This window comes from Fukomys damarensis, unplaced genomic scaffold (assembly GCF_012274545.1).
Source record: "Fukomys damarensis isolate Sample0158 unplaced genomic scaffold, DMR_v1.0_HiC HiC_scaffold_37, whole genome shotgun sequence".
NCBI lineage: Eukaryota > Metazoa > Chordata > Mammalia > Rodentia > Bathyergidae > Fukomys > Fukomys damarensis.
In genome coordinates, this window is record NW_022900949.1 from 16,320,140 (window position 1) to 16,336,934 (window position 16,795).

The following is a 16,795-nucleotide window of genomic DNA, read 5'->3' on the forward strand; positions in this document are numbered from 1 at the left end:
ATATATTCCACCTGGCTCAAAAGTAGATCGAACCATCACTGGGGCTTTTGCGAGAAAAGATAGTCTGTTATTTGTAACCAGAAATCAGCAAGGGCTACCCAAGGAGGGAGGGAGGGAGAGAGTTGACCTCTACCAGTAAGACAACTGAGGATTCCTGACAAATAATTCCAAGAATTCAAATTCTGTAATTAGAAGACTTGTTATAAGAAGGAATTAAAGGGGCCGGGGATTTAGCTCAGCCTTGTAATACCGAGGCGGCTAACCCTCGCGCTAGTTGGACCCATCATGACTCACTGGTGCCCCGTGGTGGCATTCAGGCCACATTACGTGTCATTGTCATTCCTTGGGTGAGACCCCTGCCTTGAACAGGGCAATTTTAATTTCCATAATTGGAGGATGTACATGTTTTTCAGGTTTTATTCTGTCTTCTTTCTTACTCTTGTCTTTTAAGTCAAAGAACTGCCATCTTTAAAGGATAGTAATTTCGTTAATGAGGGCCAAGATCTATACTAGTGACAACAGGTATCCCCAGAAAAACTGAAAAGGGTTGTGGAGCTAAGAAAAATCAGTAGAAACTATAGCACTACTGTATCAGTGTTAACACAGTTGGTTTTTAGGATCTTTTCTCCCATCTGTTTGAATTAGCAGTGCAGCCCAGGCAAAAATAGACATTGCTGGGACGGGGCCTGAACACCATGGCCCTTGGCCTCCTCCGTCCTCCCTTTGTCCTGCGTAGGCAGTCGACCGTCTGTCGGACTAATCCTGTAAACCCTGGATGGCGCAGCCCCAGGAGACTTACACGGTATGCCCCCAGATTCCCATCTGTGCATGGCCAGATCACAAAACCATCGAGGTGCCTTGGCCTAGGCCACTAGGCCAGTAGCACTACCTGGCCCGCCTTCTCTCACTGTTTGCCTTCCACTAGAAATAGAGAGTGTGTGGGACACCACGTGGCCATTAGCTCCCAAGAAGCTATGGTTCCACCTGGTCCCAAATTTCAAGAATGAGTCCTGGTTGCTTTGTTACTTCTTCCTCTCTCACCGCTCTCCCGGCTTTGGACCCTGTGCTGCGCAGGTCGTGGCAGCACATGTTCTGCATTACCTAGCTCAGACGTGAACACAGACGCTTCCTGGGACGTGATCTGGTTTTAAAATGAATCGTGCCACTTTAGGATGAGAAACACCAGAGAGGTCTGTGGTCGTGTTCTGGGCATCCCCGCAAAGACAGGTTTCTCTCTCTCTGGCAGTGGGGCTGCCCTGGGTGTGGTCACAGCCCATGAAGAACAGCCTGCCAAGGGCCACCTGAAGGTGGGAGGAGGAGGAGAGTGCTGGATTCTGCTACACAGCAGAGCATGTGAAGAAATAAATATTTAGTATGTTAGAAGTGTTGGCGTTCTTCCTTGTGAACTGAGCCTCAGTGTTGAGCATAGCCTCAGTATTGACTGCTTTCACGTTTCCCCAGCTGCCATGAACAAGGCCGTGGGACCAGAGAGCCAGCCTAAGTCGGGGACCAGTGTGGAGGAGTCTGGATACGTTGGTCCCAGGGAGGGTGTTCGGATGGGCTTAGTCTGTCCTGAAGATTTCTTTTTAAATACTATTTTGTTTGATCATTAAAAGTATATTTCTTTTTTAATTGGTTATAAAGGCATAGTAGCTTTCCTATTGGAGTTCCTTGTTTCTTTTAGAAATAAACTCAGTAAAAGACATATTTCCTTAGAACATGTTGAGTTACAAGACATAAAATTCTGATTTAGGCAACTACCAAACTAGGTTTCTATCAGCTGTTATTTTCATTTGGGTGAGCATACCCTTATTTTGCTTTGGCTTTGTAGGAAAGTTTTCTTTTTTGTGTCATTAAACAAAAAATTAAAATGACTAGAGCCAAGCAATGAATGTCATATAGTTGATTCCCAGTGAATGCAGAAACAGTATTTTAATTTACTTTTTAATATTCCAATAGCTCTTTTCACTGCAAGATACTCAGGCTGACTGAATTCATTGCTAAGTATTTTTAGGTCATATAACAAGAAACATGTACAGTTTCTAAGCCTGTATGGTATACATGCTTAGAATATAAATGTTGCTTATGTGAATGATGTAGGCAGATTAGTAAAGAATAGCTCTGGATATGTCTGTGGGGTATTTTCAAAGATAACTGGCATCCAGGCCAGCAAACTGAGGGGGGAACAAACCAACCTGGTTGTGGGTGGCACCAACCAATAGGCTCGTATCTTGGATAGAATAAAAGGAAAGAAGAAAGTTAATGTGTATTTTGAAGAGTTCTATTCTGCTTAAAGGGGTGCATTTCTTGCTGTCTTCACCTGAGGCTATCAGACTTCACTTTCTTTAGTTTCCAATGCAGACTCACACCAGCTACTCTCCAGGGAGCTTCCAAGGCCCTTCAGTATAAGACTGGTGCCAAATCCTTGTTCTGAGTGTGTGTGTGTGTGTGTGTGTGTGTGTGTGTGTGTGTGTTTGTGTGTGTGTGTGAGAGAGAGAGAGAGAGAGAAAGAAAGAGAGGGAGGGAGGGAAGGAGAGAGGGAGGTGCAGGAGAGCCTCTAGCACAGGTCATAAAAGCAATAATCTTTGTTTAGCTCAAAAGACACACACACACACACCCCAAGTAACCAAGACTCCTAAATACAATCACAGATTCCCAAGGCCAGAAAAACACTAGATAAGAAATATAAAAAGGACAATTCTAATGCTTTTTAATTTAAAATTTTATTGATATCTCCTTTAGTTTACCCCTTTATATCCTTCTGGGTGAAAACAGGTGTAAAGTCTGAGCTTCGTGGTTTCTTTTCAAAGTATTTCTTAAATCCCCCCAAAGAGACTTTTGACATTGGGGAATACGAACAGCCCAGGATACAGGAACACTGAGAACTGACCTTACCAGCTTTCCTGTTTGTTCGTGATGAATGTGAAACCTTTCCATGAGGTCGAAGAGCATGTATATAAGAGGAGCATGCCTAACAATGACTTCAACCCTCTGCAGCCTCATGAAATGTAAGGAATGTTTGAGGAAGGCTGTGGTAAGAGGAGTCCCTTCCTAAATTCCTAGGAAAACCCTGCAGTTTGAACCTGCCAGCAGATTCTATGCTGCAGGGTAACGCATTCATGCAACCAGCATCAGAGCCTCCTTCAAGGGCCCCATATTCCTGTCCTCTTCGAACTATGTCCCTTCTGCTCAGAAAAGGGTTTTGAACACCACCTCTTTCCTGCATCTAGTTGAAGTCTCTCTCTCTCCCTCCCTCCCTCCCTCCCCTTCCCTCCCTCTCTCTCTTTCTCTCCCTTTCTGTCTCTCTTATTTTTAGTAGAAAAATAACATGTCTTAAAAGTTTACTACTTAAAATTTACCTTTTGAACAAATCCTATGCATGCAAATTATTATGAACAGTTCTTCACATATTCAAGGTGCTAATTTTTAAAGTGTTACACAAACTTTGAAAATATTGTATCTAAAGGTATTTCACACTGAATAAATTTAGAATGTATTTAGTTCAAATATTTAGAAAGGATTTTAACAAATGTTACTCATGAAAATCCGCCGTGAATTTTGGTATAAAAAGACGACTATGCTTAATTAGTAAGTGGCTGGTAGCTCTCCACTCTCTGCAGAAGTGTGTCTGAGTATCCTGGGGAATAGTACCTGGAAAAGAAAATCTGCTGTTAGATATTTATCCAAGATTCAGCAGAGTCAGCCGAAGGGTTCTAAATAAGAAACTGATCTGACACAATGCTGTGAGTGAAACCTCGCGTGCCCTGGATAACCAGGTTCCGGGAATGCTCTCTGCACAAACTCTCGAAGGTTCCTAAATGTCATGGCACAGGGGACAGTTTCGGAGCAAAAGGCTTCAACCCAGTGACAATATCTTATTGCAGAGACTTTATTTTTATTATATTAAGTGACTAATATTGCTTTAAAAGTCATACCCGATAGATTTTTTCAAAAGTTAGACCACACACCTATCACTGCTAATCAACTTCTGCGTTCTGCTTGCCTTACAAATTATTTCTTAATCTATGCTCTAATCAGATCTGGTCATCCATTAAAACAAAAATTCATATTAAAATTATTAATAAATAGCTTGCAAATATTAGCATTATATAAACCTAGGAAATTAAGCACTTGTTCTTATACATACATAGTACTAGAAATTTATACCTATAAACTGATCATTTTATGAAAGATTTAGTAGGAACATACTAAATATGTTGATTAATAAAGGACTGTAGGATGTTTGATACGACATAGAAAAACTCACATGCATATAAAAACCTGTGAAATAATACTTCGCAAGCATTCTAACATACATAAGAAATGGATTTTAAAACCTGAGGTAGTTATAACCTCCTGCAAAGTGTTTTCTCTAAATAAAATATAGTGTTAGGGGCTCACTTTGTCCTTTGTTATCTACTTCTATGTATAGATGCTTGACTTGAAAACTCCCAGTGTGCATTACACTAAATTTTTTTTCACCATTTATCAAAGTAGGCCAAATAATAGAGTGCTTATACATAGTCCCTGTTAACTAGAAATTCACATGTACATAAAAAGCTATAGAATGTCTCTCCTCAAAAGGCCTGCTGTCCTTGAAAAGACTGTCAATAGGGGATTTTTCCATAATAATTTGTTTTTTGAGACAGGGTCTTACTATGCAGTTGAGACTGACCTGGAACTCACTGTGTAGCCCAGGCTGGTCTCGAACTCACAGTGATCATCCTGACTCAGCCTCCTGAGTGCTGGGATTACAGGTGTGTGCCACCACGCCAGGCTCGTCATAATATTCTTGCACTGAGGAGTTCACAATTGTCTCTCCCTCAGTTTGAATTAAAATTTAAAGCCTCCCTCACCTGTCTAGGCCTTATAAATGTGTCAGATATAAGAAAAGTACTTTTTATATAAATGCAACAGGTAGATTTTTTTCTTTAAAAAAATCTTGAAAAATTGTGCCATTTAAGCACCTGAGGTTGACACTAGAAAACATGGCAAGTGTGTTTGAGAAATTAAATTTTATATTTAATTAAATTCTAAAACCAACACCCAATTCAGTTACTGAAGAATGTTTGGTGTGTTTGAAATATCTTATGAGTCAACTTTTTCAACTGTAAATTTTATGTAATCTAAATACAGGTCAAATACACCCAGTGGCTTTAGTATCTACACAGAGATGTGCTGAAGTGATATCATAAAAATACAAAGTAATGCATTAATAAATGTTATATTGATCACAAGCTGAAATTATAATATTTGGATATATTGGATTTTTAAATCACTAAATTTTATTTATCCTAATTCATTTTACCTTTTAAAGCATTTTCTGGCTACCAGAAAATGTGAAATTACACATGTGGCTCACATATTTCTATCGGGTGCTGTTAATTTAAAATGACGGTCCCCAATAAATCAGCTAGAATCTACCAATAAATCTTGAGGCTTTACCTGGCTTATTTCCAAGCTAACTGCCATAGTCTTACCTTTTTCTTCTAAGGCCTCAGATACTTCACGGTCTCTAGGATCCCCACAAGAAAGAAAATGTGCCCTGTACTTACCTCCCTCACTTGCATGATCAGAACACATATACACTTAGCACAGCCTGACTTCCTATAAGTGCATACAGACATATGTATTTCAGAAGGCAGACGGATAAATACATAGGCCAAACTGTCCACTGACTGTCAGAGAGTCCATGCCAGCTACAGTCTATCTGGTGCTAAGGAATTCAAAAGCAGCTTGTCCTCAGGAAAAAGTGTGGGATTCTCCCTCAGTAGCAGTACTCTGTTATGCTAGAGTCAATATAAATCTAACCAGAATAACCTTATTTACTCATTGATTTCTGCAAAATAAAGTAAAAATTGCTCATTATGCATTTTGTCATCAAAACAGTGAAAACTGAAAGTGGCTACGTACCACTACAAAGCTTCTGCAATATTAGTGCAAAATTAAATGTTATTTACTTAAAGCTGTTTAAGTAGAGAAAGAAAAATGAAATGATGAGTTCCAAAAGAGAACAGTAAAAAATCTTTTGAAAAAGGAAAGGTGACCAAGAGATGGGAGGAGGAGAGGGAGAAGGGAAGAGAATGAAAACAAATTAAGACATGTCGTGTTCGTGCACAGATCCTCACGGTGAATGGACTCACCGTGCACCAATACAAATCATACAGAAATATTTCCTGGAGTGAATTCCTCCTGCGTATGAGTCCTTTGGTTAAACGCAAAACTATGTTTGAGAATAAAATGGTTTCCATTCACTTATACAGTTGTGTGCTTTTAAAATAAGTATCCTGTGCTTGTGGGACAGTGACACACACTAGTCATCCCAGCATTCAAGGGGAACCGCACATTCCAGGCCGGCCTAAACTACGCGGCAAGACCTGCTCTCAAAACCCAAAATAATAAATTAATTGATTAATTAAAACTGAAAATCTCTGGTGTCAAATAGGAACTATAAATGATAAAAGTTGTAATTCATATATAACATAAATTTTAATAACTGGAATTTATATTTTCTAATATGAGTGAGAAGAAAACAAATGTAAGATTAGAAAAATATAAGTAAATATGCCTTTTATTTACATGATTTCTGGGCATTTTTCAAGACTCAGTAGTTTTAAGCATGTTTAATTTTTTCTTGGTAACTTTGCTTGTGGGGGAGTTTAATAAAATAGTTCTCTAGCCTTACAAGAAGTGAGTCTTCAGTTTGGCTTATATTTAGTGTTCTCCAAAATGACTTCATTTAAATTTTAGAGAGAATAATCTGAGCTGGGGGTACACCTTAGTGGACCAGCTCTTGCCGAGCCTATGGAAGTCTCTGAGTTTCTCAGCACTGAAAAAAAAAAAAAAAATCCTGAACATTTTTGTCATATTACTTCCTGCTATAGTTACCTGCCTATCATAAAAATATTCATTTTTTCCATTTAGATTATAACTTTCATTATTCAGTATTTCTTTTCTAATTGCAATACTTCTATTCGTACGAATGTGAGCCTAAGAAGAGAGATAAGCAGGGATCCATGAAAACCAGAATGTATAGGCCTCTTCTAAATCAGGGTCTCACAATTTTAAAATTGCTAATTTAATTTGAACTCTGCATTTGAGTATTCTTTTGTAAACCATATTTTAGTACAGAAATGTCTTTAATGATATTCCCGGTTGTTTGAAGATGTGTGTTCATGAGAACATAATTATTTTATGTAATTGCGAGGAAAGGAGATCAAGCTGGAGTCGAAGCTGCCCACGCGCCTCGTGGAGTATCTTAACCAAGACGCCGCATTTACTACGGACCCTCTCAAGCTGCGTGTTCCTCACCTTACTACTTCCTCTGGGTAACAGTTGTTAATACTGTTGATGTATTCTTGAAGGAGAGAACCGGGTTCTGCTTGTATCTCTTGAACTTTTTTAAGTCCACCACTGGTTACAAAAAGTCGACGAGCTTCGCTATCATGTGGCAGCACCTTGAAGAGTGAAGCAATAAAAATGTCAGGTTTTCTTTCCCAAGTTAGATTATGGCTAGTTGTAAACAACAATTTACCTGAGAAAATATAGATAACAATTTATGTTCCACAAGCCCACAAGAAAATGAGCCCAAATCTGTGGATGACTGGAGCTGCAACGCATTCTTTGTAGAAGTGTTTGAACTTTTTATGTCACGGAGATGGAATGAGGCAAGGAATGCGAGCAAAGGAGACCCACGCGGAATGTAAAACGAACAGTTACTCCCACTGGGCCTGTCCACTCACTACCTACTAAACTAGGCGAGCTCCTTCACACAGCACCAGGGCTCCTTGCCACCCAGCTCCCGAATACCTCTCCAGGCCCCTCCCACCGGTCTCCATCCCAGATTTCGCATCTGCAACATCAAGGCATGCGTGTCGGGTCTCCTCTTAGTGCCTGTGCTGTCTCCTGTCCCGAGGACACCTTCACACACACATCAAACTGCTACTCTTTTGTCTGGTTAAGACTTATTCTTTGTTTAACTTAACTCATGTGTTACATTCTTTAAGAACCCTTTAAGAAAGTAGAAAATTCTGCAAATATTCTCTAAGAGTATATGATATACATTGTGACCTTTATTTGATAACGGCTAACTTCCACAAATCCTACTGGTTTTTATTTACTTATTTTGAACTGTTAAAAGAGATTAATGTTCATTTTCATAGCAAGTTCAGTAAAACTAGTATTATGCACTAGACTAAACTATAACATGAAACTTTCAAAGTAATGTCAATGGCCCCTTTTTAAGAGCTGATGACTGCCTACAGATGATCCAGCCCTTACCCCTTCTCCCTCCTAGATGGTCAAATTAGGCAGCCAGTTTCTTTCTTAGCAACCAAGAGTACACAAAAGGAAGAAACTGATTCTCTCCTTGCAGTAATTTCTCTCTTTTCCTTGCATTATTTGTTTATATCTCTCAAACATCATATAGCTAAGAGACAAAGAAAGGTTCATTATTTTCCTGCAAGGAAGTAGACAGAAGGTGTGCATGATACTCAGAATGTAATCAGCAGTGGCTTTGGCAATGGAAAACCCATTTTCCAGTAGCAGAGGAGCTCGAGGGTAAGCCAAGCTGTTGATGACCACAGAAGAAGCTCAAAGAGCTGAAGACTAGGAGCAGAGTGGGCCTGTAGTTCATATTCACCATCCGTCAAATGTGGAGTACAAACCACAGCACTACATTCATGTTACATTATGACTGATTTTCAAATAAATCTGTCCTCTTCTATCATTAAAAAATTAGCCTTAACCATTTGCATGTTTCATTTCTTTAAAACAACTTCTAATTTATTAGTGTTTAATATATTCCTGGGATTGATCTACACTCTTTTTTTTTTTTTTTTGTACCGGGGATCGGACTTGGGCCCTTGGGCTTGCAAGGCAGGTGCTGGAACCACTGAGCCAAATCCTCAGCCCTATGATCTACTCTCTTAATATTCAATATCTTGTTTAATCTTTACCATGATCCTATGAAATGAGTACTATTGTTCCCATTTTATAGGTAGCCAACCTAAGGTTTAGAGGTCAAGACTGTGCCTAAGAATTAGAGCTATTAGGAATCCAGGCACTCCGAATCCTGATCTGTGAGCATTTCCACCGTGGTATGGGACTTGTGCAGACTTCATTCATATTCTCTCTCTCTCTCTCTCTCTCTCTCTCTCTCTCTCTCTCTCTCTCTCTCCCTCTCCCCTGCTTTCTTCTCTCCCTCTCTCTGTTGTTTTTTATTTTGCAGTATTGGGGATTGAACCCAGGACCTATGAATTAAAGTACTCCTTCAGCTCTTTTTTTAAAATTTTAAGACAGGGTCTTACTCAGTTGTCCGAGTTAGGCTTGAATTTGTGATCCTCCTGCCTCAGCCTCTCAGAGCTCTTGGATTACAGGCATGAACTACCAGGACTAGCTTCCTTTATTTTAAGTCAAATATATGAACATAGTTTAACCAGTTCTTGATATCATAGGGTTACCAGCCTGAACATCAATGGATGCTTAATGATATTCTCTTTCACGCCTTGCTGTCTGTCAGCAGTCGGCTGTGTGGGCTGTGCCCACATGTGGCAGCTCAGCCTTTCTACCTTACTACTGCTTACTACCACTTAACCTGCAACAGTGTCAGAAATATGACAGCTGCACTGGTTAAAACTGTTCATGAAAAAATCAAAGTTCCCCACATGACTCACTGGGAGCATCTCCAGTAAGGTGCATGGACTTTGTGAAATACATGTTTGGGGCTCAGAGACCTTTTCCCTTCTCTTGGTAAGGGCATCGCTGTGCTCCCCCGTGAGTGGAACTAAAAGACACTGGAAAAATGACTAGAAATTACTTACCACAAAAAAGTATTTGTATTATGAGGTTCTTGTGTGTTGACATACAATTTACCTCCTGAGAACATGAAAAAAGACAGGACAGAGGATGTGAGAAAACGCAAGCAGGAAGGAAGTACTCTATTTACATATGGACTTTATACACCTGTGTTACGCTTGTCGCTACAGACTGATGTGTTAAGTAGGAAAACCCAGAACCCCATCCTACAGAAGAAAACAAACTGACAGAAGAAAGAAAACAGAAAAAAATAAGGCAACAAATCATTTTCATTTTCCTCCCCTTCTTTCAGGCAGTGAGGCAAGAGAGCATTTCTTACCTTACTGAACTGTCCCAGCACATGCTTCAGAATATTTGGAGGCGCGTCGTACAGAAATGGCTCCAGGGCTGGTAAGTAGGTGCATTTTTGTAGGATGCTCTTTATAGCTTTTTTACACTATTGAAATAGAAAGCAAAAAACACACAAAAGTGAGTAATCAATGAAAGCCAGATAAGAATTCATGTCTCACATTCCTGGAATTCGAAGATAAAATCAATTTTGCTGGTCTTACCTGCAGTCATTTCACTTATAAAAATAGTTTTCTTAAACACTCTTATTTTTTATTGGTTTTATCACAGAGTACCCTACCAGTTAGTTTTATGTTAAACTTTACAACGTATGGTGTATTACTGAGCTCTTAAAATAGCTATGAGGAAATTAAAATTATAAAGCATAAAGTCATAAAGTGTAACTTAATATGTACTTGACATACTGGTGAAAAATATGTACATATGAAAGTATGAGATAACTAAAATAGCCAGAGAGTTTCATTATAAGGCATTCTGTATTCCCCAAAAGATACCACAGCTTCTCTGAATGCAACTAGAAATGTCTACTGTACACATACTCAGTGTCATCTGCAGCCTGCTGCCGTAGTTTATGGGTAGAAATTTCCTCACTCTCAAGAGGAAGTAAACAGGTAGGATCTACTCCACTGTTCAGAAAAGCTCCTCTCACAATATAGAGTGGATCGCCAGAGGCAAAGGATAGTTCACCTGTTCCTTTCCCTCTCCTCCTGCACCCTCTACTTCCTAGTGACACTAGGTGGTTCTGTCCCCCTGCTCACATGCGGTCAAAGAAGGGCTTCATTGACTGTGGATGTAACACGTCACTGCAGCCAGCTCTAAGGCCATGGCGAGTTGTGATTCTGTTTCTTCGTATCACAAGCTGCCCCTTCACTTTTGAAGCTCTAAATTTTGTCATTTTCCACTAGAATTCCATGCCTGGCTTGGTACTTCAGTGCACCCTTAAGGACTTTGCTGTGCTCACCTAGTCTCTCTACAAGGACTTAGACAACATGGTTTTCTGGGATTATGATCTTGTTACTCAATGTTTAGCAATGCTCTTGAAATCAATTCATATCATAGATTTTATAACAGATACATGGATCAAGTGAAAACATTCAGCCTGTTTCAGCTGTAATTAAAGAATCTTTTTAATTTAAAGTTTTTTAGATATCCCAATTGAGCATTCCTGCTTAACTTATTTCTTGGTACCTTTGTCCTTCAACATTGTTTCATAAATTTACTAAATAGAAAGGTAAGACATGCAGCCCAACTCTTTGTCACTAGTATGATTTAGAATTAAACTCTCAAATCCCAACACCTCTGGTTAGAGTGAATCTTTGTGAACCATCTTAAGTCTTAGCGACCTTCCCAAGCCACAGACTTCATTGCCACTGGGGACAAGGCCTAATACCTGTGCATCAGAAGCCACATCACTATACTATGCATGCAGTCCTACTTTACCAGTTCCAAATTTATGACATATTGTCAAGTTATTAGTCAGGAACTCTACAGAGGAGGCTGCTGCTGCAAATTCATTGAACTTTGCTGTCCTTCATCTGGAAGAAATTACTCAATGTATGACTGCATTCTCATGCATAGGAATGTGTGTTATGATTAATAATTAGTTTTATTTACCAGCATGAAAGAAATATTAACATTTTCTTATAGACTTATATACATCTATTTTTGAACTCAGGGTATTTTTATGGCTTTACTGGAGGAGGCATAGTTTTACACATCCTAAATCACTCATTTTAAGAGAAAGAGCTTGTAGCAAAGCAGGCAGGAAGCAGCAGTCTAGCTTCTGATTTCTCTTCTTTGTTTGTTTTTTAATTTTTGGAGTCTAAGAAAGTTTTCTTGTTGATTTATTTGCCTATTTATTTAATCTTATTGAGTTTATTGGTACTTTTTAGGTGTACAGTACAGTCACATTCGTCACTGGGATCTTGTACCCTTACATGACATCGTGGTTCTCCTTTTTTTCCCATTCCCCGCTCTTCCATTTTCATCCCACCAAGGCTACAACCCTATTGGTTGGTGCCATTCACACCCTAGGTCTTCCTTTTCCAGTAAGTCCATTCAGTCAGACCCAGAGCTATGGTAAACCAATAAGAGGACTAATCTAGTACCACACACCCATGATCCAGCCACTCCCCAAAGCCCCACCTATGAGAGAATGAGGCTTTGAGGAGATACAGGTGTAAGCCATAACACCAGCATTTTCATTTTTCATGTCTAGGAGCAGGGTTGTTGAGAAATGATGATAAATTTATGTTTTTATTTTAAGAAATGGCTAAAATATTTTTCAACATGATGGCAACGTTTTACGTTCCCACTTGCAGTGTAAGAGGGTTCTGTATATGGTGGTCAATAACTATTATTGTCTGTCTTATTAATAACAGAATTCTTGGAGGTGTCAATAGCGCATTATAGTTCTGTTTTATATTTCCCTAGTGGCCAATGATGTTGAGCATCTCTTCATGTGTCGGTGGTCATTTCTATGTCTTCTTTGATGAAATGCCTATTCAAATTGTTTCTCATGGACAATATTTTAAGGAATAAACATAACACATAATTGAAAGATCAGAGCTAGGAGAGGTATGAGGTAAATTATATAGCTTGGGAAATACCTCACCTGCTTACATTTTACATTGGAAAAGCACCTTAAATTCTTTTGGACTCATTTTTTTTTTTTTTTTGGTCTCAGTTCAACTTTAATAAGACACTACAAAAGATCACTAAATGGAGAGATGTCCTGCTACTGGTGGACCACATGACAGATGGTCCACCCCACAGCACAGCATGGCTCAGGCCATTACCGAGTGGAAGAAAATATGAGAGCGTTTTCCCAACCCCTACAGGAAAGGCATGCATTGCTCCATATATCTTGTGTTTAAAGCATGAAAAACAAAACAAAACATACAAAAGAGCTTTATAATTTTTGAAACAAATCTGTATTTTTGGACTCATAAAAGGAATATTATCCACAAGGATTAAATATTTTAAATTACATATTTTTAAAATGAGTCAAAATCGGACAGATCTTCATAGAACTATCCTTACTTTCATCTGCAGATCCTCAGAACTTCCTGCCGACATGTACAAAGAAAGCAAAACCGGCAAAGTATTTGTGACGGCGACAGCCCGTGCATGTTCCGAAGTGTGTCGCCCAATCTGGCCTAAGGCCCAGGCGGTGGCGGCCTTAATGTGATCCTCTGGTTCCTCTGACAGGCAGATTGACAACTGGGGTACACCCTGCAGAGGGGGTTGAGGGAGCCAGCGTTATGACCCTAGAGCGGGATTACAGAGTCTTCCACGTCTCTCAAACCTTAGAAGAAATCATGTCAGCCTGTATCTTTTTTTTCCCCCTAAATTGCTCAATAAACAAGCATGTTACAGGGGCTGCCACTTCTTAAGTTAAAAAAATAAAATGACTAGACCTAGATTACTTTAATTATCTGTAGCTATTTCCCAGCAGGCAGGGACATTTCACCAAACCACAGATGACAAAGATGAGGCAAAACCATATTCTACTGGGACAAACCAAAAACATTTAATATTTTAAAAAGTTTTACTTTCCTTTGTTAAAAAAATTAATTTAGAATCCTTAATAGGATTACCTTTTTCTCAAATATAAAAAAGTCTGAGAATAAAAGTAGACTTGAAAGCAATCTGCTGCTGCATCCAGTTATATTTTATAATCCTGGGGAATATCGTCCACCTGTGGCTCTGTCTTCGAACGTCTGACTGCAGTAAGGAGGAGAAATGAAGCAAGAACGCACCTTGGAAATGATCACCGCCATGGCCAGGTTCTCGGAATGCGCGGCCACGTAGCCGAGCATCATGATGCCAGGCAGCCGGACGTTCCCTCTGCAGGTCCCAATGCAGTCGGTCACGGCGGCCACCCCTCCCGTGTTAACGATCAGCTGTGAAAGCTAAGAGGCGAGAACCAGGGCAAAATAATCGGCACAGAAAGATAAGATGATCTTTAGTTGAGCATGGTTATGCTTTATTTAGGATCTGGTAAAACTGAAATAACATTTAAAGAAACTACTATATTTATTAAAAGAAACATAAAAGATTATATCCTGCCATTTCAAATACATAAATTTCTCTCTGTGAGAGACTTTACTCTATGGTTCATTTTTTAAGTCCATCGATAGCACCACTTTTATCCCTAGTGCAACACATCAAAACTCTGCACCAAGACACCACGCCTAGGGCCAGCTCAGAACTAACTACTGAAAGCCCCAGTCAGTGTGTGAGCGATTCCCAAACGTCAAAGACAATGTCAGACTGGAAACGCGCTAACCTTTGCACTGCCACTTGGAAAAACCTAAACTAAATAAAGATCTTAGATGAAACAAGGAGAAGAGGATTTTAACATATAATGTATGAAAATTGATGAGTCCAAATATATGTTGGGAAGACACCACTTCAGAAATCAACACGGGCTTGCTCTGTCTCTTCCCTTAAGAACTCGGAGCAGAGGCTCCCCGTGTAAGACCAGCTCCGAGCATGGACGTACAGGCGGGGGTCTGTGTCTGTGTCAGCCTGGAGGTGTGATATCCTCCCTGCTCCTGGCAGACATAAAGTGACAAGGATTACGGACGCCCACAGGTTCCACAGTCTAGAAATGGAAAGCTGGAAATGACTGGGGACTGAGATTTTAATTTGAACTCCAGTGATATAACCCAGTGGTTTTATTATATTATTATATCATATATAATAAATGTGATATAAACATATATAAATAATAATATTATTTATCTATATATTACATTTCCCCTCAATGGAGGGGAAGTTTGTCCACTGGGGAACATCTGCAATGTGGTGCCATTTCCAATTGTCCCCGAGGGGTGCTACTGGCACCCAGTGAGCAGGGATGCTGCTAAGGGGCAATTCTGCAAGGTACAGAACAGCTCACCCCACAAACAATTACCTAGTCCATAATGTGGTTACTGCTAACCATGGGAGAGCCCCGACCTAGCCAGGCCACAGAGCAAAACCCTGCCGCTCCTGAAACAAGTTGATGCTTTATTTAAAAACTAAAACTATGTGTTATCCTGTCTTGAAGCATTTTAAAAATCTTTTTCGGGCCAGGGATTTAACTCAGTGGTTTGGTGGACTGCCTTGTAAGCGCAAGGACCTGAGTTCAATCCCTGGTACTCAAAAAACAAACAAACAAACAAACAAACAAATAAATGAATGAAATAAAAATCTTTTTCACCTCTGGTGTATGTTTTGCAATCTCTCTAATTAAAGTGCAAGCACTTTTCTTCACGTATTCATCTTTGTCCTTCAGACAGGTCAGCACAACTGGAAAAATCTCTGCTTCAACAACCATTTCTGCCAGATCCACAGAGTGTTTTGCAATCTGACCAAGAGCTGAAAGGACCTGGTGCTGTTAAGCAGAAAACAAAACAAAATGTTACTATGTGGAGCCCACTAGTTCACTGCAGAGTTCAGGTGTAATTGAAGCAGCTTTATACAGAGCCAAAGTCCTCTGAAGAAGGGAGAAACATCTCTAACAGAACATTCCAAGTTTTGAGGATTTAACAACCTAGTCTCATACTCATCTTTTTAAAATTCTCTAATTTCCAAATTGGCTCTATTTAAAAACTGTATTGTAGGTGATTAAAAAATATAATCGTTGGATGAACACTATTTTCTTGTGAAGCTAATTTATGATATATGTGGGAATGTAGTACAAAAATGATTAAGCAGAACATTTATTTTTAGCACGATATTGACACTATTTCAAATAACTTCTCCGTTGTGTAGTTAACATTAACAATTTTTAAATTCTAGAATATAATTATTAGAATACAAAGGCATAATTGATTACTATTAACTGAAGTATGACCACTGTCACAAGAAACTTGAATACTACGGAGGGAGCCTTAAAAATCTTAGTTCCCTTCCATCCCTGAGATTTGATTTATTTTAATTATTGATGCTAACACTGATGCTACTTTTAATTTTCAACATTGCACATAATTTTACCAATCACATCTTCATTGTCTAGTACTTACAGCATTATTTTTTTTCTCATTGAGTTTATTGGTACATTTCAGGTATACAGTACATCATTGGGATCTTGTGCCCTTACATGACAGGTCTTGGTTCTCATTTTTTCCCTTTGTACCTTCCCTCCCTTCACCCCTCCTCCCTTCCCTATTACAGCATTATTTTCATATTTAAAAGATTGGTGACATACATGTTTGTGTTTTCAGTGATGACTTACTAATTATTTTTTAGCTATATAATACGAATCTGTACCATTTCCTTTCCGTTATATTATGCAGAGGCCGGTTTGTTTACCACATGACCATATAGTAAAATACCTTCAATTTAGCATCAGGGTTGAGGATCATCTGGGCTAGGTGAGCGATGGCTCCTGCGTCCACTGCTGTCTGCGCTAGCTCTGGAGAGTGCTTTGAAATGTCACCAAGGGCCGAAGAGGCAATCCTTTTCAAAGCGACTTCTGGCTCCTGAACACACAGTACTAAAAGAGGGACAGCTCCCACATCCACCACGGCTTGTGAAAGTTCTGTGGGCCAAGGAAAGTGAGTCGGGGTGACTGAGCCTCACCCTGACAGACACGGCAAAGGAAAAGGGGGGCTACTTCACAGTCAACATCTGCATTTCA

The 16,795-nt window shown here is 39.5% G+C and overlaps 1 protein-coding gene across 1 annotated transcript in view; it reads right to left on the reverse strand.

Moving 5' to 3' along the window:
- Positions 1-2,712: 2,712 nt before the first annotated feature.
- Spag6 (sperm associated antigen 6) overlaps positions 2,713-16,795 on the reverse strand; it is a gene marked incomplete at its 5' end in the record, with an annotated part of 28,454 nt that continues 14,371 nt past the window's right edge. Inside the window, 7 exons of the mRNA XM_010614720.2 lie at positions 2,713-3,651; positions 7,312-7,457; positions 10,136-10,252; positions 13,207-13,398; positions 13,926-14,078; positions 15,374-15,547; positions 16,491-16,696. Of these exons, the coding sequence (XP_010613022.2) occupies positions 3,582-3,651; positions 7,312-7,457; positions 10,136-10,252; positions 13,207-13,398; positions 13,926-14,078; positions 15,374-15,547; positions 16,491-16,696 (1,058 nt within the window). The remainder of the gene's footprint in view (positions 3,652-7,311; positions 7,458-10,135; positions 10,253-13,206; positions 13,399-13,925; positions 14,079-15,373; positions 15,548-16,490; positions 16,697-16,795) is intronic.